Genomic DNA, 25,845 nt, shown 5'->3' on the forward strand with positions numbered 1-25,845 from the left:
CTCTGGGGCCGACTGGGCCGGAGCCGAAAATCATTTGGATAAGACAGGTGACTGGAGGAGCCTCTGGACCACCCTATCTACATCCGAATCTGAAAGCCTGGAGGACCTGGAGGAAATAGAAGGGGGCCAAGAGACTTTTCCTATCGGCTCCGAAACAAGGCTAGGAGGCCGGCTCCGAATCGGCTCCAAAAGGATCGGGGCCGAAGTAGACTCTACCAGAACAGAGACCCCTTTCGGCGCCGACGGTTCAGGAGCAGACGAAACCGACCCCAGAGCAGAAACACACTCCAGCGGCTCCGAGACCAATGGAGCAGACGAAGGAGACCCCCGATTTAGACCCTCTATCTTGCGGCTCCGAAATCAGTGGAGCCGAGGAAGGGAACAGAGTACCTCTGATCTCTCATCCCGAGACACCAAAAACAGTGGAGCCGAGGAGGGAGATCCAGCTTTAGATCCTCTATCCTTCGGCTCCAAGGCCAGTGGAGCCGAGGAAGGGGACACAGATTTAGCCCTTTTTGCAGGCGGCTCAGACGGACTTGTCAGAGCCGAAGACTTCTTTTGCCTCGATTTCAAAGACGGAGAAGAAGCCAAAGCTTCCTCGAAGGCTGGTTTGATGAGACCCTTCAGGATAAGCTTATTTTTTCTCTCGTGTAGGACACGAGAGGAGAAAGCATGGCAAACACTGCAAGACTCTTGCAAGTGTTTAGCCCCTAAACAATAAACACAGATGGCATGGCCATCTGTCAACGACATCTTATAATTGCATTTCGAACATTGTTTAAAGCCCGATGGCTTATGTTCCTTTTCTTTGCCAGACATACTTACTGTAACACACTCAAAACACAAGGAGGGAAGGGGGGGGAAGAGCTCTAACTTAAACACTCTACAAGGGATAGGGCAAAAGCCCTCTAACTCAAATGGGCCTAGCCCGCCAAACAGAAGAGATTACCACAACAATTCAAAAAGACAAACACAGTCAATCACAATTGAACTAACAACCAGATAGCTATTAAAATAGCTGAGTATAAATTCTAAAGCTAACTGCCAAAGAGCGACCAAAAGGCCAAAAAAGAAGGGTACTTAGCCACAGCCAAGTCGATACCACGTCGTTACTCTAGGAGCGGCAAACGAGATCTGGGGGTTTGGGTGTGGTGCATCCTGGGATAAGGGGGTTGGCCCAGCCAATGAGAGACTTTTTGCTAGTGTATCGGCCGAGTCGGAGCCGATTTTCGGCTCTGAGCCCATCAGTTTTGAATGTAGGCGAGATAGGATCGCATTACATTTTCTGTTTTTTTCTTTGTTTTTTTTTTATGTATTTAGCAAGTACATACCTGTTCCACTGGTTCAATTTCAAACTGTTAGAGAAAAATGAATCTCTCATGATTATTCTACACAAAATGAGTATTAACTTACAATTTTTTCAAACATGTTTGATGAATTATTTCATATTTGTTCATGTTAAAAATATGAATATAGATGCATAGTTATGCAAATCACAATTTATTGTAGTTCTGAGTGTTTCAGAACTGCATTCTAATATCAGGCTACAAGTGTATTAACAGATGACTGAATGTAAAAAAAAGTGCTGAAGGAGTTGAGGGATGTTGCAAAGACTAGTTTCTGAAAGCAAGAAAGAACACACTGTATGTAAGCTCTGACCTTCCCCGGCTGGGATGGATAGTTACAAGGAATGCTGGGGAGTTCGAATGTACTGGCACTAAAATGTACAAGGTCAGGAAACAAGACTGCTTAATTAGAAGTTATGTCCTTACCATAACGTTCCATGTGGAGTGTTCATCTCGCCTTTGTTTTTACACCTGGGTTCGGAGCCGATCCTCGGCTCCGTGTCGGCCGCTTGCAAGCTCTGCATCGAGAAGAAGCTCGAGACAACCTAATACCCACAATCCCCCTCTGCCTTTACCTCAGATCTAGTTTGCAAGCAAACCAGCAGTCAGAGAGAACACACTCATGCCAAAAATTTACATAAAAGCAAGAACACACATATATATATATACACACATATACATCATATATATACACAACAACTGCAAGTGCAGAAGCAGAATACCCCAGACCAGGCACCAAATTGAACGTTCTTCCTGAGGGTGGGAATGTAAGAACAAATGCGAGATGAACACTCCACATGGAACGTTATGGTAAGGACATAACTTCTAAATGTGAGAGTGTTCAATCTCGCCGTTTGTTCTTACACCTGGGTAGCGTCCCTAGCTCCATGTTCCTGAGAAACTCACGGGAGACCGTTCTTGAGCACAGTGGAACCAAAGGTTGCCCTGTCCCTAGAAACCCTGTCTACTTTGTAATGAGAAATGAATGTATGTGGTTTAGACCAAGTAGCAGCTGCACAAATCGTGTCTAATGGTAGGCGAGCTGCATGAGCCAGGGATGTAGACACTGATCTTGTAGAATGTCCTTTGGGTTTGACAGATAAAGTTTGATTTGAAGAATCATAAACGTATATAATACAATCAGTTAGCCATTTGGAAAGATTTCGTTTAGTAACCGCTACACCTTTCCTGCTGTCAGCAAAGGCTACAAAAAGTTGATCAGATTTCCTGTGATCCTTTGTTCTATCCAAATAAAATCTAAGTTGTCTATGGACATCCAACTTGTGTAACATATACTCCAATTTATTGGAGTGATTTTTGAAAAAGGTAGGTAATTCAATGGATTGATTAATGTTATTGATAGAGCAAACTTTGGGGAGAAAGGATGGATTAGTGCGAAGAGATACTCTGTCAGAGTGAAAGATCAAATAAGGGTGTTTAATAGAAAGAGCCTGAAGCTCAGACACTCGCCTAGCGGATGTAATGGCTACCAAGAAGAGGGTCTTCCACGATAAATACTTCAATGGACAAGAGGAGGCTGGTTCAAAAGGGGGTAACATCAATTTAGATAATAACAGGTTTAGATTCCAAGGAGATGTAGGAGTTCTAACTGGTGGTCTAATATGGAAAGATCCTTTTAAAAAGGCCTTACAAAGTCTGAGCCATAATAGGTGCCCCACATTCTTCCACATGAAAGTTGGAAATGGCAGCCAATTGCACTCTTAAAGTGGCAGGAGAAGCTCCTTGGTGGAACAATTCTGTTAAAAACTCCAAGATCTTGTTTAGCGGAGCTATGACAGGGTCCAAATGCTGTGAGTTTGCCCAGAAGACAAAACGCTTCCATTTACTAGTGTAGATCTTTGTAGTGGAAGCTTTATGAGAAGCCACTAGTATATTCTGAACTGCAGGTGAAAGAGAATCAGACCTGGCTAAAAAGGGAAGCGGAGCAGCCAAGCTGCTAGATGGAGTGACCCGAGCAAGGGGTGAGGAACCCCTGACGAGTGAGTCAGTAGATCTGGCTCTGGGTCCAGGATCCAAGGTCCCCGAATGCGGTGTTGCAAAAGAAAGGGGAACCAAATTTGACGAGGCCAGAATGGGGCAATGAGGATTATCGTCCTTTGTAGGTTGTTGGCTTTCTGTAGAAACTTTGCAATCAGGGGAAAGGGAGGAAAAGCATACAGGAGACCCGGGGGCCAATCGTGCACCAGCGCGTCCCTGGGGACTTCCCCTGGGGGGGGGGTAATAGGGCAAAGTAGCTCCTGCATTTGGCGTTCATTGGAGACGCAAAAAGATTGCAGGATGGCTGGCCCCACTTGCGAAAAATCTTCTTCGCAACTGACTGTTTGAGGGACCACTCGTGAGGCAACAGGATTGCTCTGCTCAGCCTGTCGGCTATGACGTTGGATGACCCCGGGATGTGCGTTGCGATCAGAAAGCGACCCGTGGACTCCGCCCATTGCCAGATTCTCATGGCCTCTCTGCATAGCTGATAAGACTTGGTTCCCCCTTGTTTGTTTATGTACCAGACTACGGACATGTTGTCTGTCTGAACTGCAATAGTCCCTAGAGGAAGAAGGGGAGCAAAGTGTTGCAACGCTAGAAACACTGCCCTCAACTCTAGAACATTGATGTGCAGATTGTACTCTAAATTGGTCCATTTGCCTTGGACTGTCTGTCCCTGAAAGATGCCCCCCCACCCTATCAGGGAAGCGTCCGTGGTCACCGTAGCTGTCGGGTAGCACAAATGGTCTTCCGCTGGAAAGGTTGCAAGTCTGAAGCCACCAAGCTAGGTGTGATTTGCATGTGTTTGTAATCAGAATTTCGTGTGTCAGAGGTAGCTGTTGGAACGACCATTGTGCAAACAGTAGCCATTGTAGAACTCTCATGTGCAGTCTTCCCAATGGTATCGCAATGAGAGAAGCTGCCATGAGACCCAAAACCTTCAGAACCAGTTTTGCTGGGGATTTTCTGGATGACAGAAGAGATATGTGGCTTTGTAGTGAGGCTATCCTTTCTGGAGGAAGCCTTAGAATTAAATGATGCGTATCCAATTCCGCTCCTATGAATAAGATATGCTGTGATGGCTGTAGTAAAGATTTTTCGAAATTTACGGAAATTCCGAGGTGAACACAAAGTTGTAGAGTGTAATCTCTGGCCTGTATCAGTTGACGCCGGGTGGTGGCAGAAAGGAGCCAGTCGTCCAGATACGGAAACACCTGGAATCCTAGGCGTCTCAGATGAGACGCTACCACTGCCATGCATTTGGTGAAAACCCTGGGGGCTGAGGTCAGACCAAAGGGCAGGGCTCGAAACTGATAGTGACTGGCTCCCAGCCGGAAGCGCAAATGATCTCTGGACGCCCTGGCCATTTTGATGTGGTAGTATGCGTCCTTCAGATCTATTGAGCACATCCAGTCGTCCTTCCGTAAGAATGGAAGAATCGATTGAAGCGTGACCATTCGGAACTTTTCTTTCTTGATGAAGGTATTGAGGTTGCTTAGGTCCAGAATCGGCCTCCAGTCCCCTGTCTTCTTTGGAACTAAAAAGAACCTTGAGTAAGTTCCGAATCCTCTTTGGTCCGCTGGGACTGGTTGGATGACTTTTTTTCTAGCAGCTTCGAAATTTCTATAGCTGCTGGGTCTCGCAGATGGGGCGGCACATCTGGGAGTCTTTTCTTTGGAATGGGGGTGGACAGGAAGGGTATTCTGTAACCTCTGGTAACCACGCTTTTTACCCAGTTGTCTGTAGTAAGATTTTGCCAGGTCTGAGGGTATAAAGCTAAGCGACCCCCGACTGCCTCCAGAGCAGGACAGTCGGGCCTCCTCTCAGGAGTGCTGGAAAGGTTTTCCAGGGGGGGTATCCCTGTCACCTTGGTTTTGCGGATCCCCTCTGCCGCCAGGGCGGCGTCTTCCACCTCTGCCCCCTCCTCTGCCTCTAGAGGGGGCATCACCCTGTGTGCCTGGGAAAGAACCTTGGGGTTTTCGAAACCACATTTTCCCACCGCGTTGCCCTTTGGGGTACGGTCTGGATGGGGTGGAAAAACGGACTCCGACAGCAGACAGTCTTTCCCTCCTGCTCACACCGGGTAAGGGTCTCCTTTACTTTGGGGCCAAAGAGAGTGGCACTGTCAAATGGGGCGTTAGTAAAGGAAGACTTGAAGGCTTCCACAAATGAACATAAGCGCATCCAGGATTGTCTACGAAGAGCAATCGCTGAAGCTGCTGCCCTACTCGATCCTTCGGCTGCGTATGAGATCAGCCTCATGGACGAGTTTACAATGGATGTAAGGGTATTAAGTTGTGCTGTAACTTTCTCCGAGACAGCAGCATCTGTAGTACCCTGGAGGGTATCTCCCAACTCTTTGATTAGATCCCTCTGTAATCGTGTGAAGTGGGTCAAATAGTTCAGGGATCGCATAGAAAAAGCCGCTGAACTAAAAATGCGCTTCCCGTACCTGTCCATGGTCCTAGAATCTCTGTTAGGGGGATGGACAGATGAGGAAGATTCCGACATCTCCTTTTTCGTGGTCGCTGCCACCACCATAGCGTCCACTGGAACTCCTTTTGTCAGGTAAGCCTTGTCCTGGGGTGCAGTAATATACTTATTAGGTTTTCTAGGGACTGGCTCCACCGTGTCAGGAGCCTCCCACGCCCTTCGAGCAATCAGCTCCATTAACTCATCGAAGGGCGTAGTGACCCAGGAGGAGGAAGGGCGAGCACCAAATGCCTTCAGCAAGACTGACTCATCCTCAGAAGGGGGGAGGGACTGCCAATCACCTCTCTGCTTTAGGATCTCCAAGATGTCAGAAAAGGAGACATCTTCTGAGGGTGACTTTGGGGACCCTTCTGACTCATCCAAGTCAGTATCGGATGTCAAAGATTCTTGTGGAGAATCTAAGTGTCTCCTCTTACACAATCTTTTCCTAGGGACTTCTTCGGGGGGAGCATCCGAAGAAGCCTCCGAGGAAGATGGGGCACCTCCAGGGGTGGCTGAGACACAGGTGCTCGACGCTTAGCTGTAGCCGTGGGTGCAGAGGAGGATAACGGACCTTTATGGGGAGGAGAAGCTGTTTCTGCTGATGTGGTTGTCTGGGTAGACAACACCTTTCTCATGAGATCGAAGGCCCCCGGGTCCCGAGTCGAGGTATCTCCCGGTTCCGAAGAAATGGGAAGAATCACCGAAACAGGCCCCGAAGGCATCGACCCCGAGGACGGAACAGAGTCGATCCGAGCCGAGGCCCCGAGAGGGAGCGTCGGAACCAAAACATCGGTCCGACTCTCGGTCCCGGAACCCAGGATGGATCTTCGGCTCCGAGACTCCAGTACCGGATCCGACGGAGTCGAGGTGAACGGAGCCGACCGAGAAAAGGATGGTTCTGGCACCGAGGGCTCCACAATCAGCAGCTCAGCTTCTTCCGGCTCCGAAGACTGGACAGGTCTCGGAGGAGGAACAGATGGAGACAGTGGAAGGCCTTCAAGTCTCGACACCAATTGAGAGGAGACCGAGATGAGTTTGGATAAAGCCGTATTCTCCATTAACTTCTGCACCACGCGGTCTACATCGGTATCAGAAAGGGGTCTGGAAGAACGGGTCGAAGGAATCGAAGACGGAACCGACCTCAACAGTGTCGGGGGAGGGAGCTCCGTCAACGGTTCCAAGACTCGAGGCTCGGAAACTGACAACAGTTGAACACTCGGCCCCGAAGTCTGTGGAACCGGTGATCTAACTTTTACTGAAGAGCTCGGAGCCGATGACCTGGGCTCCGACGTCTTCGATTCCTTCGAGGATTTGGATGCCTGGTCTGAAGCATCCAGAGCCTCTTGAAAAGTAGGTTTTAACAAACCCCTATCCATGAGTTTCCTGCGCCTATCTGTCATGACCCTCCCACTGAAAGAATGACAAATTGAGCAGTCTTCTTGCAAGTGGAGAGGGCCAAGACAGTAGACGCAGGAACTATGATTGTCAGTAACTGACATCTTTTGCCCACATTGGCAACGCTTGAATCCAGATTTAGCCTTCTCAGACATCTTAAACTTAATATGGTAGAAAGTGAGAAGTCAAGTCCAGTAGTAAAGTCCAATCCGGTGAAATTGTCGAATCCAGTAAAAGGAAAAATGTCTATCCGGTAGTCAATCCAGTAAGGGGTGGTAGGCCCCGAGGGAAACTCTAATAAGTTTAAATAAACTTAAACGGAACCGAGAATTCCTCAACCGTACCACACACACACTTAGTCACTAAACAAACTTTTTAGAATAAAATTATTCTGAAATAACAAGAAAAAAATCTTAAATCTTAGCTTTAGGTGCTCGAGCTCGACCCAGTGATGCGAACGCTGCAGCGGCAAACTAGATCTGAGGTAAAGGCAGAGGGGGATTGTGGGTATTAGGTTGTCTCGAGCTTCTTCTCGATGCAGAGCTTGCAAGCGGCCGACACGGAGCCGAGGATCGGCTCCGAACCCAGGTGTAAGAACAAACGGCGAGATCGAACACTCTCACATCAAGACAGCTGGCCTGTACTTTTCTAAAACATTACTGGTACTAAGCATGAGGGTCTGCAGAAATCCCATTTGACCACGTCAGTATTCTGCATGCATGATACTGATAAAATTTTAAATAAAGAGTGTGTATTTTTGTTGCTTGGTGAAACTGACTTTAAATTGTGTAGATATTCTCCCAGTACTGACTTATGTGGATTTAAATAAAAAAAATGTTTGCACATCCTGAAGAGTTATGCTTGACTCAAGACTAAAAGATAATTAATATTAATGTATATTTTGAAAGTACAGTTGTGTACACTTGCCATAAATGTAGATGTTAGTGTGTATTCACTGTTGCAGTCATCAGACTAGGGTTATCTGCCTGCAGGTAGCCCTCAGTCGGCCCGAATAACAGACACTTAGTATTTTTGTGTTGGTTGCTGTCGCTCCAGGACTGACGTCCGGTTGTCAGGGGTATAAAAACAGGCAGCAGACGCCATTACATCAGTTCTTGCCCCAAATGTCAGAAGCCCCCCAGTAGGGAGCTAAGTTATGGCGGCAGAAACCACCACCAATAAAAACTAAATACCAATACCCCTGAAGGGGGGGTAAAGGCCTAGAGAGATTAGAGAGAGAGGGAAACCAAGGGGTTGAAGGGAGGGAATCCAGGACTGCAACAGTGAATACACTAATATCTACATTTATGGTAGGTGTATACAACTGTACTATGTTCTTCATGTTTCATTGTTGCAGTCATCACAGTTGGGTGGATTCCCAAAGCTGAAGAAAGGTGGAGGTAGTAAAGCTGAAGAAAGGTGGAGGTAGTCAAGAACAGTTGGGGCTGGCTAGAATGCCCTGTAGGACCGCTGTTGCAAAGCCTGCCCTGGATTTGGAGAAGATAGGCAAATGGTGGTGCTTGGTGAAAGTGTGTACTGAACTCCAGGTAGCAGCTTCCAGGATGTCCCTGGTAGGGACTCGCCTGAGAAATGCTGTAGATGCAGATGCGGCCCCAGTGGAATGTGTTCTGACCCCCTGTGGGGTTGGTTTCCCATGGTGTCTGTAGTAGAAATGGATGCAATGTGCTATCCATTTAGATATTGTTTGCTTCTTAATGGCCTTCACCTCTGCCCCTGTTGCAAAAACTGACTAGTAACTGGTCTGACTTTGATGGCCTTAGTCCTATCCACGTAAAATATGAGCTTCCATGTCCAAGGAGTGCAGGATCCTTTCCCCTTTATTTTGAGGATTGGAGAAAAAGGCTGGCAAATGTATGGATTGACTGAGAGCCACACTGGACACCACTTTAGGCATAAAGGAAGGGTTTGTCCTGAAAGAGACGCTGTCCAGCATGGAAAATAACAAAGGGTTCCACAGCCATAAGAGCTTGCAGTTCAGACACTCTTCTAGCTGAAGTTATAGCTAGAAGCAATGCTGTTTTCCAAGAGAGGAATTTTAAGTCTGCTGATGCTGCAGGCTCAAAGGGTGGAAATGTGAACTTTTCCAGTACAAAGTTAAAGTCCCAAGCAGGGTTGGGTGCTCTCCTTGGTGGCCTTAAGTTGTTTGCTCCTCTCAGGAACTGTTTGATAAGAGGGTGTGAGAAGAGAGGTGGCTCAGTGTTGTAATGAGCCAAAATGGCTGAGGCATGTATCTTAATGGAAGAGGAGGACAGGCCTTTGTGGAGTAGATCTGCCAAGTAATCCAAGATTAAAGCCAGGGAGGGCAGAGTTGTGTTCTCTCCTTTAGACGGACTCCAGGAGCTGCCTGTTTTTTATACCCCTGATGACCCAATGTCAGTCCTGGAGCGATAGCAACCGAAGAAGAAATACTATGTCTCTGGTATTCGGGCTGACTGAGGGCTACCTGCAGGCAGATAACTTAAGTGTGATGACTGCAACACTGAAACATGAAGAACATTTGCACTTTAACATTTTGGTGCCGTGCTGGCAATTTTAACTTTGATCTTGCTGCAGAACACTGGAATGAATTATAAGGGCCCAGTACAGAATGTTCTTTTGTGAATTTCACACTGTTTTGTATGGAATGGTCAGAGCTCTGACACTTAACTTTTCAGGGTGTGCAAACATATAGGCTAAACATGGTAAAATGGCTTTCGAAAAATAAAACGTTTTTCTTTCTTTCCTCTTTTAAAAAAAAAAAAAACTGCAGTTCAAAGTTATAGTGGCAGTGTGTTTATTGTGTTGTTAAACGACTGACTGCTTTTAAGTATCCACTGTGTACTGCTTTGTTAAATGACTGACTGCTTTTAAGTATATCATATGTCCTGTTTTGTTCAATGACTGACCTTGATTTTAATTACTGTTTTGTTGAATGCCTAACTTTGATTTTTAAGTATATGAGGTTCCTATTTGTTGAATGACCAAGTTACTTGTTCAGTATGTGGTATCTGGTGCCTTGTAGAAAGACAGAAATTTGCTTATTCAAAGTTTATTAATACATGAAACAACAAACACAAGGAGGTGCCTTGTGTTGAGGGCGGTACCCTCACGTTTATAGTCGGCGGATCCCACAGCAACTAAGGACAAAGCGTTACTTTGTGTATCTAAGGTCTATATTACATTGTCAAACTCACAGGAGTTCGAACAATGCAATATCTAACTGTTAAGTTCAAAACCCATAAAGTACGAAAACACAGAACAGCGATTTTTTCCCAGGGAAAAAAAATCACTGTTCCGGTACAAAAAAAAAATGTACACTTTAAACTTCAACTAATGTGGGGGGGCTGTGCCCCACACCTCCCCCACTTAAATATATCAACTCCGAAATCGCACCACAGTGGCGGAAATAGCAATGCCGTGAAAACGGCCCACTGATTTTTTTCCTGGGGGGGAAAATCGGTGTTCTGTGGTTTTGCTATTTTCATGTTACAAACATTTGGGTTCGATATTACAACGTTCGGACTCCTGTGAGTTAGACGTTGTAATAAAGACCCATGTATCTATATGTGAAAAAAAAAAAAAAAAAAAAAAGAATTTAACACAAGGAGGTGCCTTGTGTCGAGGGCGGTACCCTCAGGGAAAAAGGTAAAAGGTATGACTGTTTGCTTTCTGCCACTTTAATGTACGACTGATGTCTGTGTTGTGTGATGTTATGACTGCAGAGAGAAAGAAAAAAGTTAAAAGTAGAATTACTTCAAATTTATGTGCCTACAGCATGTTGAAACGCAAGTGTGTCTGTTGTTAAATCAATTCCAGGTGTGACTGTGTGAAAGTACCCTCAGAGGGTCCAAAACAGCGTTCAGTTCTGGACACAATTATCCCAATTGCAATGCTGGAGCTGTAACTTTTGAGCTCGGGATGCAATGAAAGCAAGGAGGTGCTGTGAAAAAAGGCTGATCAAAACCTCTCCTTTGTCACTGCATGACAACAGAATTCCTACTACCCTTCCCTCTCTGAAGAATGCGTGGATATAGTTCTTTCCTCTAAACTGCCGGAATCCAGGATCTGTAAGGTAAATTTACAAAAAAAAAAAAGAGTAAAAGATAGGCATGCAAGACTGAATACCTGAAAGGGAACACCTGCATATTTTGTGTGTCATAGTTAAAATAAAGGAAGTTGTAAGCATTTGCATGACTGATTTCGGCTTACTAATAAAATTGTTCTGGAGTATTTCCATTAAATGAAACTTAGGAATTAAAATTCATAACTTGAAAGGTATTAAGTGAGTAACAAATGTCAGTATTTTATTCATGGTATACTGAAGCTCTTGAAAGGGAAAAAGAGTCAGCATTAAGGGGGTTACAGGATGCTAATAAACAGCTGTTGTAACAAGTAAAAGATGTTAAGAAAGCAGCACAGACCAGAAAATAAAAAAGGATCCCTTTATCCTGTTTTGGCAGGTTTGGGGGAAAAAAAGCAGAGACTTTTAAAGAGGATAATAATCCTCTAGTAGCTACTGAACCTCACCTTCATATGTACCGGTATGGGTGGGGCCCTGTACAAGAATCTGCTGATTTAGACCTCTGCATTTTTGAACAGAAGGTCAGCGTGGTACTGTTACATCTCAACTTCATTCTCCTGTTCACTTATCTTTAGAACAGGCATCTGCAATCAAAAATGTTTTCCTTTCTTCTTCCTATAATTCTCAACAAGCTTCTACCTTTCCAACAGGAGCACTAGTGTTAGACACTCCTGTGGCTCATCACACGCGCTCACATGATAGAGTATGACTAGAGGCTATTGCCTCTGCAGAAGATTTTTTTTTTTTGGCACCTTTATAAAAGAGGTAGAGAAATGGGGGGGGGGGCTAATGATGATTTGCATAGTATGTCTAAATGTTTTCTAACTGAAAGAAAAAAAATATCCATGAAGATTTAAGGTGGAATTTAAAATAAAAAATAAATGCAACCCTACTTTGACAGATTTAAACCAGCTGCTTCGGGAAGTTGCTTCAAATAAAATAAGAACAGTTACCTGAAAAGGCTAAAATAACAAATTTCACTGCCACAGAAAATGTACTAATAGATAATAGGTCAGTATTGGTAAATTATAAAAGTGTGTCAGGCATGTAGGCAAAATAAAGAGAAAGCCCCTGCAGATTGTTTGAGTCATCTTAAAGCAGTGTTTGATAAACATTCAAAAATACTAGACCCAAATGAACAAGCTAAGCCAGCTATTGCAGCTGCCTTTCTGCCCGGTTTGCAAGCCCTGTACAAAATAAAATAAACCAAGTGTTTATAGACTGGCAGGAAAAAAAAGTCCTCATCAAGTGCTGCAAATCACCATACTGACTATGGCAGGGTAATGAAACAAAAATATATCTTAACCCCTTTGCTGCCACTGGATCAAAAAGGACCCTATGTTAAAGTATACATAAATGCAAAGCTAATTCTATTCTTGGTAGAACTGAAAATACTAGGTATGCATTAAAAGTTACTTCAGACAGTTAAATACCAGTATAGGAACAAAGTAAAGGCAGTTGTAACAAATGCTACTGTTACATATCCTGTTTTAAAACCTATACCCATTTCTTTAGGTCTGATTGACAAGAAAGGCACTCTTTTCTTCGAGCACAACTGCGCCAGTGAATCTTGTGTGAGCAGGGTGGTACCATTTGCTGTACACCTAAGGGTGTAGCAGCAGAATCAGTGGGGGAAGTGTTGGAATTCTTAGCGAAAGCTGGGAGGAGCCTTTTTGAAGGCATACAGACAACTGAAAACTGCTGCAGTAGGTACCTGCTAATTTATGGGTTTAACATGCTAATGAATTCAATATATTAAAATCTGCAAAACCTGTAAAAATAAAATCGAATCCATCAAAACTCCTCCGTAAAATTCCATAGGATCCACTGAAATCAGAAGCTGTTTGTCATTTCAGCTTTTCCCAGTTAGGGGTCGCCACAGCGGAACTCCGGTCTGCTAATGATTGGCAGTCGATTTTTATGGTGCCAAGTTGCCAGCCCGCCGCCCAACCTTCAGCGAAGGCATGCCCATTCACACGTCTTTCGGAGGCCACTCTACAGCGGGAAGGACATGCAGAGGACATGCAGACTCCACACAGAAGGCACTCCAGCAAAGAATCGAACAGGAAAACCTCTTGCTGTGAGGTAACAACGCTACCGCTGTACCACTGTGGATTCAATACAGAAAAAAATCAAACCTGTAATTCAGTCTTTGATACAAGAAATAAATAATGCTAGCTAAAAGTCCTTGTGATACTCCTATTCTCCCTGTAAAAATAAAAAATATAATAAAATTATAGGTACCTGCCAGATATGTGGTCTGCAAACAATGCAGTATTACCACCAACTTTTTCTGTGGTTCCAAATCCAGCAACAATACTTAGTTGATAACCATCTACAGTGAAATATTTTTCTGTAACAGCGTTCAGCATTCTTTTCTCTACCTATCCATTCTGAAAGTTAGTTTCCATTTACTTTGACTTATAAGGGACAGTAGTATACATGGACATGGTTGTCATAAGGATGCACTGTATCTTTCATTATTTTCTCAAATTCTAAACAAATATATATTTAAAGGATGTGACATTTCCAGGTGGGTCTGTAATAAAGCAATATGTAAATGATGTACTAACAGCATCTGATTCTTTTCAGCGGTGTTAGCAGGATACCATGCATCTTTCAAATATCCCTGCAGGAAAAGGGACAGTGTCAATAGTAAAAGTACAGCTATGGTTACCTCAAGTACGTTATCTTGGTCATTTAATATCTCAGAGTAGGATCTTACAGTAGCTATCCCCCTCACTCTGAATCATCTTTATTACTTAAAATGAAACTCAACCCCGCTTGACTGCATGTCTAAATATGAATGTGCACTTTTTCTTTTCCTGATCCATCTGTTTCTCTGATATGCTGTTCTATTTTAAATCCTGCATCCTTTTTATATATTGTTGATGATAAAGAGCATGATTGTGTGTGTGAGACTAATTACCTGCTTTCTTCTAGAAAGGACTTAAAGGACACTCCTATACACAACGCCAGATTAAATTTGTGGATGGTTTCTGATCAAGATGAAGATTTGGTCGCAAAAATTTTTTTTTTTTGCTGTTAAAAATTTTCATTGAGTGCCCATCAAAAGGGCATAGATAATTTGACAGATTATGCCACCAAGCAGATTACAGAATTGTAATACTTATGTAATGATATTGTAAAAACTCAAATGATGACATGTCTGATTTTGATACAAGTGTCGGTTTTCAAGCTGAAGCATCACAGGGAGAAGTTCAGAAGTGGCTCAAAGATGGATATATATTAAATCCTCTGATGGAGTACGGCAACATTCAGACAGCTGATGGGTAATTCCTGCCTCCTTGCTACCTTACCTGGGAAGGGCATCTCTTTTACTAGCCCATGCAGGTAAGGCAGTTTTATTTAATCAAATTACCCGAAGTTGGTATACCACTTATGTCTCCTCTGATACTTCAGTATATTAATAGCTGTGCGATTGTTTAGAATAAAATGTCAGCTACCACCACCTTGGGGACCTTTTGTTAATGTATAGATGGGCTTTTGTCCAGATGACTAAAGTACATAATTTACAAAATGTTTTATTAATAATTTGTATGTTTATAGCATGGGAAAAAGAAGTTAACCCATGTCACAAAGCAGAAACTGTAATTTTGGTGTACCTTGTATATCAAAGTGAGCAAGCAACCAGGAAACTCATTTTAATTCCCTGATCATGGAGGTATGAATTTTTTTAAGCAGAGTCTTCATTGTCCCACCCATCCGCAATCTGGACTAGTATAGAAGGTTAAGACCCTTTTAAAAATTAAAAAAAAAAAATAAATAAATATTTTCTTCCAAGATTTATACTAAACAAATTTGAAATGGACAAAAACACTGAATTCTACCAGGAAATTGAGACCCTATGAGAAATTAATGGTAAGACCCATAGCCCTTCCATTTGCTCTTCCTGTGTCAAATAAAAAGATGAATTCTAATGGATAATAAAAAGAAAATATTGATTCTTACATGTATCTCTTCCTCCACCGCCTGACTAACCCTGTCACCAACTACAGCTGGGTGACTGGGTTTATGACTGGGTTTATGTGAAAACCTTCCAAACAACAAACTGTTTGAGCCAGAAGTGAAAAGGCCCTTTACCTTGTAAATCCTCACCACCCTGACTGCCGTCCACTATGCAAGACAACCATCCTGAATTCACTCATCCCACTGCAAGAAGACATGTTGTGTGTTCCAGATGAATTATTATTGCTGGCAAAAGAAGATCGAAGTGTGAAGGATAAATCATCTGCCCAGTGAAACATAAGAAAAAAAATTTCAACTAAAACAGCACTTCATGATGAATCCCATGACAACAGGTACCTTTGCTCTGTTTTAGTTGTGGTTTCCTTTAATAACCTGGTCAAGAGAAGATCAGTTTCATGTTGTTTTTTCGACAGTACACTGTGAAACTGTTGTGTAAGTTCACATGTATCTCAACATTCTAAGGCAGGGAATTCTCATGATTCCAATTCCTGCATCACAGGTAACATTTGAGAAAGAAGTTGGTGACAGTGATCTAATCTGGTGTAATCTGACTAATGTTTAAAGGTTGTTTCTCTTCAGCTTGCCACCACAAATCATGGACACATATGCCAGAAATGGAACTGTGCCAGTGGGAATCAGCAAATACAATGACACTAGACATGAAAGTGTGTTGAACTCTTTAAAGTTAAGATGCTATGACTGGAGGCATAGCATGGGCATGACAGAGGATAGTTACATTTGTGGTGATCATGCCTACCCCTGGTTACCCACAAACTGGTCTGGATGTTGCTTTGTAGGCTATATTACACTCCTGCTATTCAACATTTCGAACACCCACCAGCAGGTAGGCTGAGAAATGAGAGTAATCCACTGAACAGAGCAAGTATTTTCAGTTAACTCCTGGGTATGGAATGCAAAGGACAATGCCTGAAATCACCATGCTTGCTCAAATTCTTCAGGCGGTAGCTAACCATACTTCATATCACATCACAATGGCAAATGGAAAAATCACTGCAATATGAACTGTAGTGTTGTAGAAGCAATTGGCACTCGATATAATGCCTGCTAGAAAGAGGGGTCACGTGCCCTCAAAAATCATTGTTGTTCTTGTATTACTGACTACCATAATGAACAGGAAAAGTTGGCCAATGTCATGGAGCACAGGGCCAGATATTTGGACAGTAGTTCTAAAATTGGACACATTTTGGATGGTTGGGCAGTGTATTTGGTAACCTGGAAACTAGTATATTACAAGGTATAAAAACTGGTATTGTTTTGTCTTAATATTTTCTGTTCTAAAGGCTGTAATCACAAAGTCTTGGCTCGCACCTGCACGTGAAATGCCACTTGTACCTGATAAATGAAAATTCAGTCACTACAAATGAAGCGTATTTACCAAATTAAGAAAAATCAAAACCTAATTGCGTATTTTATGACACTAGTAGTGTCAGAGGAGGGATTCTGTTAGAGAAAAATGCATCTCATGATTATTCTACACAAAATGCATATTAACTTGCAATTTCTTCACACGCTTCATGAATTTAATATTTGTTCATGTTAAAAAATATGTAGTATAGATGCATAGTTATGCAAATCACAATTACTTATTGTAGTTCTGTGTGTTTCACAAGTGCATTCTAATAGCAAGCTGCCAGTGTATTAACAGATGACTGAATATAAAAAAAAAAGGGCTGAAGGAGTTGAAGGATGTTACAAACACTAGTTTCTGAAAGCAAGAAACACACTGTATTGCAAGCTCTGACCTTCCCAGCCTGGGATGGATAGTTACAAGGAATGTTGGGGAGTTCGAATGTACTGGTACTAAAATGTACAAGGTCAGGAAACAAGACTGCTTAACAAGCCAGGTGGCCTGTACTTTTCCAAAACATTACTGGTACTAAAAAACATGATTGTTCATGTGCAGCATTAAGCGAGAGGCACGAGGGTCTGCAGATATCCTGTTTGACCATATCAGTATTCTGGATGCATAATACTGATAAAAAATTAGTGTGTATTTTGCTGCTTGGTGAGTCTTGCTTTAAATTGTGTAGATAGTCTCCCAGCACTGATGTGTGTGGCTTTAAATAAAAAGAAAATGTTTTGCACATCCTGAAGAGTTATTCTTGACTCAAGACTAAAAAGGTAATTAATGTTATGTATATTTTAAACTGCACTTTAACAAAATTCAAGCAAAGCTCTGTCTCACAGGCTCCTGCACCTTTTAAGCCATAAGTCACACCATGACCTAAGCTTGAAGGAGCTCAGGTTGCAAGTAGAACTACAAGTTACTGCCAATGATCTTAAGTCAGACCAGAAGGATAGGCACCAGTCTTCAACTGCTTTACATGAATAAGCAACTATATCATAGCAGTGATCACCACCATACCACTGTTTCTTTCTCAAATGATGAAGATATTTCTGGAGTACCTGCTCATACCTGACAATAAATCAATTTGCTACTTACTGTTCCAGTCTCGCCTTCTAACATGGGCCTAAAAACAGGCTCAGTACAGCTGTAATTTATTACATCAAAACTGTCCAGTGTTAAGCTGTGCAACCATTCTGTTACAATGCATATGACACAGAAAATAGCAGAAACACTAGGTTGTGAATTACACCATGAATACCATTAGCAAAACAGACTATTCATTACTCTGTCCTAGCAAGCCCTGAGTAACTAACGTTTAATGTAAAATATAAAAAAAATGTTCAGATTACCTCTTGATGACCAGGAACAGATTCCCTATTTGTTCTAGGAGTTTCAAGATCTCCATTTTCTTCACCAACAATCTTCCTGTCAGCATTGCCAAGATCGTGTACAGTAAAGGATGACTGTGGATCAGCAGAGAAGGACAAATACTGCGTGGTCCCTCCTATACTTCCATCTTCTTCGCTCCCACTGCCATCACCACCACAGTCCCCTGAAGGGAAAATGAACAAAAATGCTTCAAAAGCCAATTACATTTAAATACCAACAAACTTACCTTTCACATTGTAAAAATTTAAGATTTCTGGTATCATTAAATGCACAACGTGGACAAGATAATTAATCTGCAACAGGTCAAATGTGAAACAAGCAGCTGCTTAAAATGTACTACAAGCAGTTTAAGCACAGATTTAACTACACGTTTCATAAACGTAAAATGTTACTGCCACCAAATGTTACCAGCTTTTTATGCAAGCTGGAGTTGAGATTTCCAAGACTTGTACTCAAATACAGAACTGCAGCAGTAGACCATTAAAAAATATATGCAACAGCAAATCAATCTAAAAACATGACTGAAGTGTTTGGCAATACAACACTTGGAGACTTCTGGATGCCACTTCAGAAGTCACCTTTTACAAATTAGGATTTATTTTAAGAGAGCAAGGCAACTGAGGCAAAGTAAAGATTTTCAGAAATCATGAACTGTCCACAGTGTGGCAGAGAAATTAAATGACACTGCAACAAATTCAGTTACATACATGAACTACAGATGGTTTAAAAGGGTAAAACTTAATCAATGAATGAATCAATGAAGCATACGTATGTTGTGGGACACCTGGAATGTGACAAGATTAAGCCTCTGCAAGAGCTCTCATTTTAATAATGCACGTCAGAATACTGTAAAAATGCAATCCACAGTTCTGAAACACACTGATAGGAAATAAGGAAAGAAATTTGTCAGAATCAGATACTACATTTTGCACACTGAGCACAAAAACATTTTAAAAGTGCAAGCTCAAGGCAAATGTTTCTAATTATAGCATCCTCTTTTCTGTATGACAAAGTTTGTACCTCAGTGTCAATATGTTAAAAATTGATGCTCAAACTTTACACTAAATGTCCACTGAAATACAGAAATCACACTCAGATACTATGAAGAACCATTCACATGATCCTTTTGAATAAATACATTCCAAATAATCATATGCTACTGCAAGTCAAAGCCGTAAATTGCTAATTTCTAAGAAACGAGTCATACAATTTCTCAGAATAAGGACAAAATTACAAACATTAAAAACCTTAAAGGAAAAAAATGCCACCCATAAAGTACCCCCACAGCACACACACACAAATGTCACAGGAAGCACCCATGATATGTGCATCCAACTCAAGGACTCAAAAGCCCAAAAAGAATCCAGCAAACTATATCTTTGTCATAGGTGATTCCATACTGAAACAATGATTCACCACTCACCAGGCAATGGAGAGAGAGGGGCACTGTCAGTTTATCAGGTGCCTGGATTCATCACATCATACAAGTATAAGTTTATGCACCACAAGTAAATGCAAGAGTCACATATGTGGGTGTAAATAACTTGTACTGCCATACATCTCTCCGCTTATGTGACTTCAAGCCATCTTTTTGTAAATGCTCCTCAGGTTGGGTCCTCCCTTTTTCAACTAAAAAAAGCAGAGAAACTCCTGAAGAGCAAGGAAGAGAGAAGACCGTCTTGCCGCCCCAATATATCATATACCATTATTCATATCTTTAAAAGGGCAAACAGATTACAACAAATCATAATGGTCAGTCCTTGAGAAAGCCTGGAGGGGGTAGGCGGGTGGGACGCAAGAATGAAAACGAAATTAACAACTCGTATGGAACGTTATGGTGAGTACATAACTTCTTTATGTTAAGTTGTTCTATCTCGCCGTTCATTCTTACTGATGGGTAGCGTCTCATGCACCATCTTTCTCAGGTGGCTCAAGGGAGTATATTCCTGAGAACAGAAGAACCAAAAGAAGCCCTGTCTACTTTATAAAAGTGATAAAAGTATGAGGCCTTGACCAAGTAGCTGCTGCACAAATGGTATCTATTGGTAACTTGGCAATAAATGCAGAAGTGGAAACAGCTCAAGTTGAAATTGCCTTTATTTTGTGTTGTAGTGAAGTATTCACTGATGAATAAGCAAATATGATGCAATCTGATAGCCATTTCAACAGAGTGGTTTTTGCCACAGGTCCACCTTTTTTGGACTCTGAAAAGGAAACGGAGCTGTTCAGATTTTCTAAATTCTTTGGTTCTATCCAGGTAAAATCGAAGTTGCCTGTGAACATCAAGTTTGTGCAGCATATACTCCAACTTATTCCTTTGATTGGGGAAAAAATAATTAAATTGTTTGATTAAGATTAGCTTCAGAACAAACTTTAGGTAAGAATGAGGGGTTTGTTTGTAGGGAAATTATCAGAATGAAAAATCAAATAATGGGTTTTAACAGACAAAGCCTGCAATTCTGAAACTTTCCGGGCAGATGTGATAGCTACTAGGAAAATGGTTTTCCAAGATAAATACTTCAATTCACATGAAGAAGCTGGTTGAAATGGTGGAAGAATAATGCGTGAAAGCATAAAATTCAAATTCCAAGGTGAATGAGGAGATTTAACAGGTGGTCTCAGGTGCAAGGTCCCTTTAAGAAAGGCTTTGGCTAGTTTGTGACACATTACATTAGATCCCTTCACTGCCAAGGTGAAAATCAGAGACTGCCGCAAGTTGAATGCGAATGGTGGCTGCAGCAGCTTCTTTGTTGAAAAGCATAGTCAAAAATTCCAGGAGAGGGGAAATCGGGGCTTGGCAAGGTCAATATTGTTCTGAGAAGCCCTTATAGAAAATCTCTTCCATTTGCTGAGGTACAATTTTCTAGTAGATGACTTGTGAGAAGATATTAAAATATGCTTCGTTTCAGTTGAGGTTATGGAACCTGACTATATTGGGAATTGGAGCAGCCAAGCTGTCAATTTGAGGGACTGAAGAGAGGGATGAAGAGCCCTCGATGAGGGCATCAGGAGGTCTGGCACTGGGTCCAGAAGCCAAGGTTCTTCCAAAAAAATGAGGTCGAAGGAAGGGGAACCAAATCTGACGAGGCCAGTAAGGAGCTATTAGAATGATGGTCCTTCAAGGCTTTGGCTTTCTGTAATACTTTGGGTATCAAGAGGAATTGGTGGGAAAGCATAAAGCAGACCCGGGGTCAATTGTGTACGAGGGCATCCCTTGGGGCATCTCCCAGAGGGGGGATTAAAGCAAAGTAGCTGCTGCATTTTGTATTCATGGGGGATGCAAAAAGATGGCAGCAAGGCTGGCCCCATCTGCAGAATATCCTTTCTGACATTTCTTCCTTGAGGGACCACTCGTGAGGCAACAAAATTGCCCTGCTGAGTTTGTCTACCATGTTGGATTTCCCCGGGATGTGTGTTGCTATCATAAAGTGCTGGGTGGAGGTAGCCCACTGCCACACTCTCAGGACCTCCTGACATAAGGGGTATGACCTGGTTCTTCCTTGTTTATGTACCAGACTACAGAAATGTTGTCTGTCTGAATCACAATGTTCCCAGAGGAAGAGTCCTGAAAGTACAGCAACGCCAAAAGTATTGCTCTCACCTCCAGGACATTCATATGCAGATGAGTCTAGTTTGTTCCATGTGCCTTGGGCTTTTCTCCCCAGATAATGCCCCCCCCCCACCTGATCAGGGAAGTATCCGTGGTCACAGTGGCCATTGGGGTGGGTAGGACAAAGGGATGACCTATCGTTACTTGATGAGATGTCAACCACCACAGAAGATACTTTTTGCAGGAGTTTGTCAGAGCAATCAGATGTGACATTGGAAGTTCTTGATAGGACCATTGTGCAAAGAGAAGCCACTGAAGAATCCCCATGTGCATACGCCCCAAGGGAAAAGCTATGATCGCAGCAGCCATTATCCCCAACGATTTGAGCACCTCTGAGGCTGGTACCCTGTCTCAATAGAAGTTTGAAAACCTGTTGAAGTACAGACACCCTTTCTGAAGGAAGTTTTAATGTGGTGGTGGTGTCCAAATCTGCTCCTATAAAAACAGTATTTTGTGATGGTGACAACGCAGATTTTTCTGAATTTATTGTAATCCCCAATTGGCTGCAAAGGCTCAAAGTGGTGTCCCTGGCTTGTATGAGCTGATGCCTGGTGGTGGCGGTGAGCAGCCAGTCTAAGTATGGAAACACGTGGAATCCCAAACGCCTCAGGTGAGCCGTGACTACTGCCATGCATTTGGTGAACACTCTGGGGGCTGTAGTAAGACCAAAAGGCCAGGCTCGAAACTGGTAGTGCCTGGCTCCCAGCCAAAAGCACAGATTATCTCTGGATGGTCTGGCCAGTTTTATATGGTAGTACACATCCTGGCTATCTATACAACACATCCAAATGTCTTTTCCTAGGAATGGAAGTATCGACTGAAGCGTGACCATCCAGAACTTCTCTTTTGACAGATCTGTTTAGAGCTGAGATCCAGTATAGGTCTCCAGCCCCCTGTTTTCTTTAGAACTAAAAAGAACTTTGAGTAAGTTCTGGATCCTGTCTGGTCTGCAGGGACTGTTTGGATGACTCTTTTCTAACAACCTTTGAATCTCTATGGTTGCTTGAGTTTTAGCCAGGTGCCTGGGTACAAAGATAAGCGTCCCCTACTGCCTCCACAGTAGGACAGTTGGGCCTCCTTCCAGAAGCAATGATCCGGCTTCCCAAAAAACTGATTTGTCCCACATTCTGCAGACCCCCTCTGCCATGCGGGCGGCATCTTCCATTATTGTCCCCTCCTCTGCCCCTGGTGGTGGCTCACCACTTGCCCTGAAAGGCTCCTTGGGCTTTATGGAACCACATTTTTCCCCCCTCTCTGTCCTTTGGGGTAGGGTCTAGTACGGGTGGAAAAACAGACTCCAATGGCAGACAATCTCTCTCCCTCCTGCTCACACCTGGTAAGAGTTTCCTTCACTTTGGGGCAGAAAAGAGATGACCCACCAATGGGGGTATTAAAGGATGACAAAGGGCTCCACAAAGGAACATAAGCGCATCCAGGAATGTCTCCCTAAGAGCAATTCCTGTACCCGCTGCCCTACTCGTTCCATCAGCTGCATATGAAAGACACATGGAAGAGTTTACCACAGAATTAAGAGTAGCAAGTTGGGAAGCAACCTTCTCAGACACTCTCTTAGCTACTGAACCCTGTAGATCAACTTCAAGATCTTTTAGGAGATCCCGTTGCAGTCTCGTAAAATGTATAAGGCAGTTCAGTGATGGCACGGCTGAACCAAACATGCGCTTTCTGTATCTATCCATGATCCTTGAATCCCTATTAGGAGGAGGGACAGATGAAGAGGTTTCTGACATCTCTTTCTTCGTGGCTGCCATCAACACCATGGCATCAACAGGCATTCCCTTAGTGAGAAAAGTCTTGTCATTTGGGGGGAGGGGGTTATAAATTTATTAGGCCTCCTAGGGACAGGCTCCATGGTATCTGGAGACTCCCACACCCTTCGTGAGAGCAGGTCCATAAGCTCATTGAAGGGCGGAGACACCCAAGAGGTGGACGGCTGAGACTCAAAAGCCTTCAGGGGAACAGACTCATCAGTAGGGTAGATGGACTGCCAGCCACCCCTCTGTTTAAGGATTTCCAAGACATCTGTAAAAGAGAGGTCGCCTGAGGAGGACCGTGGGGACCCTTCTGCTTCATCTAAGTCTGTCTGAGGTGATGGATTCCTGTGGGGAGTCCAGATGCTCTCTCTTGCGCAAGTTCTTCCTGGGAACCTCATCAGTGGGAGCTTCTGGTGAGGTCCCTGAAAAGCAGGGTCCACCCAGTAGGGCTTCCTGAGGCTCTGGGTCTCTATGCTTTAGTGAGATCTGTGAAGCAGAAGACGACAGAGGCAATTTAGGTGAGGTGGTCACTGGTCCAAAAGTTGCAGATGTCTTAGGGGGACATTACTTTCTTAATATCATCAAAGGCACCTCGGCTCTGGTGCGAAGAAACAGAGGATTCTCTTGGTACTGGAACAGCAGACTCCGATCCAGAGGTAGGCGCCAAACTTATCAGAGCCAAAGTCCAGAGAGGCAGAGTAGGAACCGAAAGATCGGTTAGACTATCCTCCCCGGACCACACCTGTGAGTGTAGGCTCCTAGACTCCTCAACAGGCACTGAGGAAGTCAGAGTAGTCGGCAAAGAAGGCACTGTAACAGGCGTCCTCTCTGAAGGCTCCACAATCATTTCCACTTTGTCCGGCTCCAAAGGCCTGGGTTGGATCAGAGGAGGAACACAAGTAGAAGGGAGTACTTTAGATGGTTCCGAAGCCCCTTGGGTCAGACCAGACAATTTGGCAAGAGCCGGTGCCTGCAACAACTTCTGCACCACTCAATCCGCATCCAAATCTGAAAGGGTTCTCGAGGACCAAGACGACGGAATAGACTAAGCCACTGACTGAAGTACTGGTGATTTTAACACAGCAGAGACTGGTTCCAAGACTGGGGAATTGCTCCGAAAGGTAACTGCACCCAGCTCCGAGGTCTGTGGAGCAGATGAAGATTTTTCAAATGGCTTTGAAGCAGAAGGTTTCGGCTCCAAGGATGCATATTTCAAAGACTTAGAAAATTTGGAAGATTTAAAAGATTTGTCATGTCCATCTTTGTCCAAGGTTTCCAGAAAGGAGGATTTAAGCAATCCTCTGTCAATTAACTTCCTCTTGTGCAAAACATGAGTACTGAAGGAATGGCAAATGGAGCAGTTCTCCTGTAAATGCACCCCGCTTAAACAATAAACACAATTAACATGACCAATGGTCAAAGACATCTTTTGCCCACATTTAGGGCATTTCTTAAACCCTGATTTGGGGTGCTTCTCCTTATCTTGATCAGCCATACTCATACAAAAAGGCAACAATGAAAAAGCCTCAAGAACACAGTAAATACACAAATACCAAACAAGTTAAATGGCCCACAAAGGAAAAAATAAAGGGCCAAGTAACACCCTAACAGCGTCTAACAGACTAATCTGAAGAGAAACCAAAACGATTCCAAAAGGGAAACCTAGTCCTCTAATTTAAACGGGCTCTATGAAATAAACAAGCGCGCACACACAAATCAAGACTAATTTAGTCTATCTAAATATTACAGAAAGCACTAAGCTACTGTTATCAAAATTTTTAAAGGGAGATAACAAGGGCCTACATATAAACTGCCAAGAGAACAAGACAACAAACCACTAAGATATAACAACTTTCTAAATGCCTAAATTATCTACAAACAGAAGAAACAAAAAGGAATAGTAATCCCAACTCTAAGTATGCAATATTTTAGATAACATATATTGAACTTTCACTGGCCAGAGCTGTGAAGAATCCTCCGATCTGTTGCAGCGGCAAACAAGATCTGGGGTAACAGGGTGCATCATGGGATAGGGAGTTGGCCTTGAGCTTTGTATTTGGCTGAGCTGGAGCAGAGGATCGCCTCCGAACCCCATCAGTAAGAATGAACGGCAAAACAGAACTTCACATTAGCTTTTTTGTTTGACCTCTCTTCAAATAGGGGCTAATGTTGCAGAGGTGGCCCCTTTAATGTGTACTACCCTAGGGGCAGACGGGGCCCACAAAACTAGGGATTCAGAAGTCCTTGCTTAAAGAAGCAGCCTCAGCATTTCAAATGATTACCAAACTCCTCTTTGGAGGCAGTTGAAGACGGATTCTCTTCACCTAAACTTGTGAGTGGCCTGTCTTGAAAACCTTAAAATGTTGCTTCTGCCCCTCCCAGATGTACAACCCCACTAGAAGGCAATGGCAGAAGAG

The 25,845-nt window shown here is 43.2% G+C and overlaps 1 protein-coding gene across 1 annotated transcript in view; it reads right to left on the reverse strand.

Annotated features, from left to right (window-relative positions):
• LOC122797745 (centrosomal protein of 192 kDa-like) overlaps nt 1–25,845 on the reverse strand; it is a 1,194,871-nt gene that overhangs the window by 1,013,935 nt on the left and 155,091 nt on the right. The window contains exon 6 of the mRNA XM_044066270.1: nt 18,007–18,209. Within this exon, the coding sequence (XP_043922205.1) occupies nt 18,007–18,209 (203 nt within the window). The remainder of the gene's footprint in view (nt 1–18,006; nt 18,210–25,845) is intronic.

The sequence above is a fragment of the Protopterus annectens genome, chromosome 3.part1, assembly GCF_019279795.1.
Source record: "Protopterus annectens isolate FY-2018-M chromosome 3.part1, PAN1.0, whole genome shotgun sequence".
NCBI lineage: Eukaryota > Metazoa > Chordata > Ceratodontiformes > Protopteridae > Protopterus > Protopterus annectens.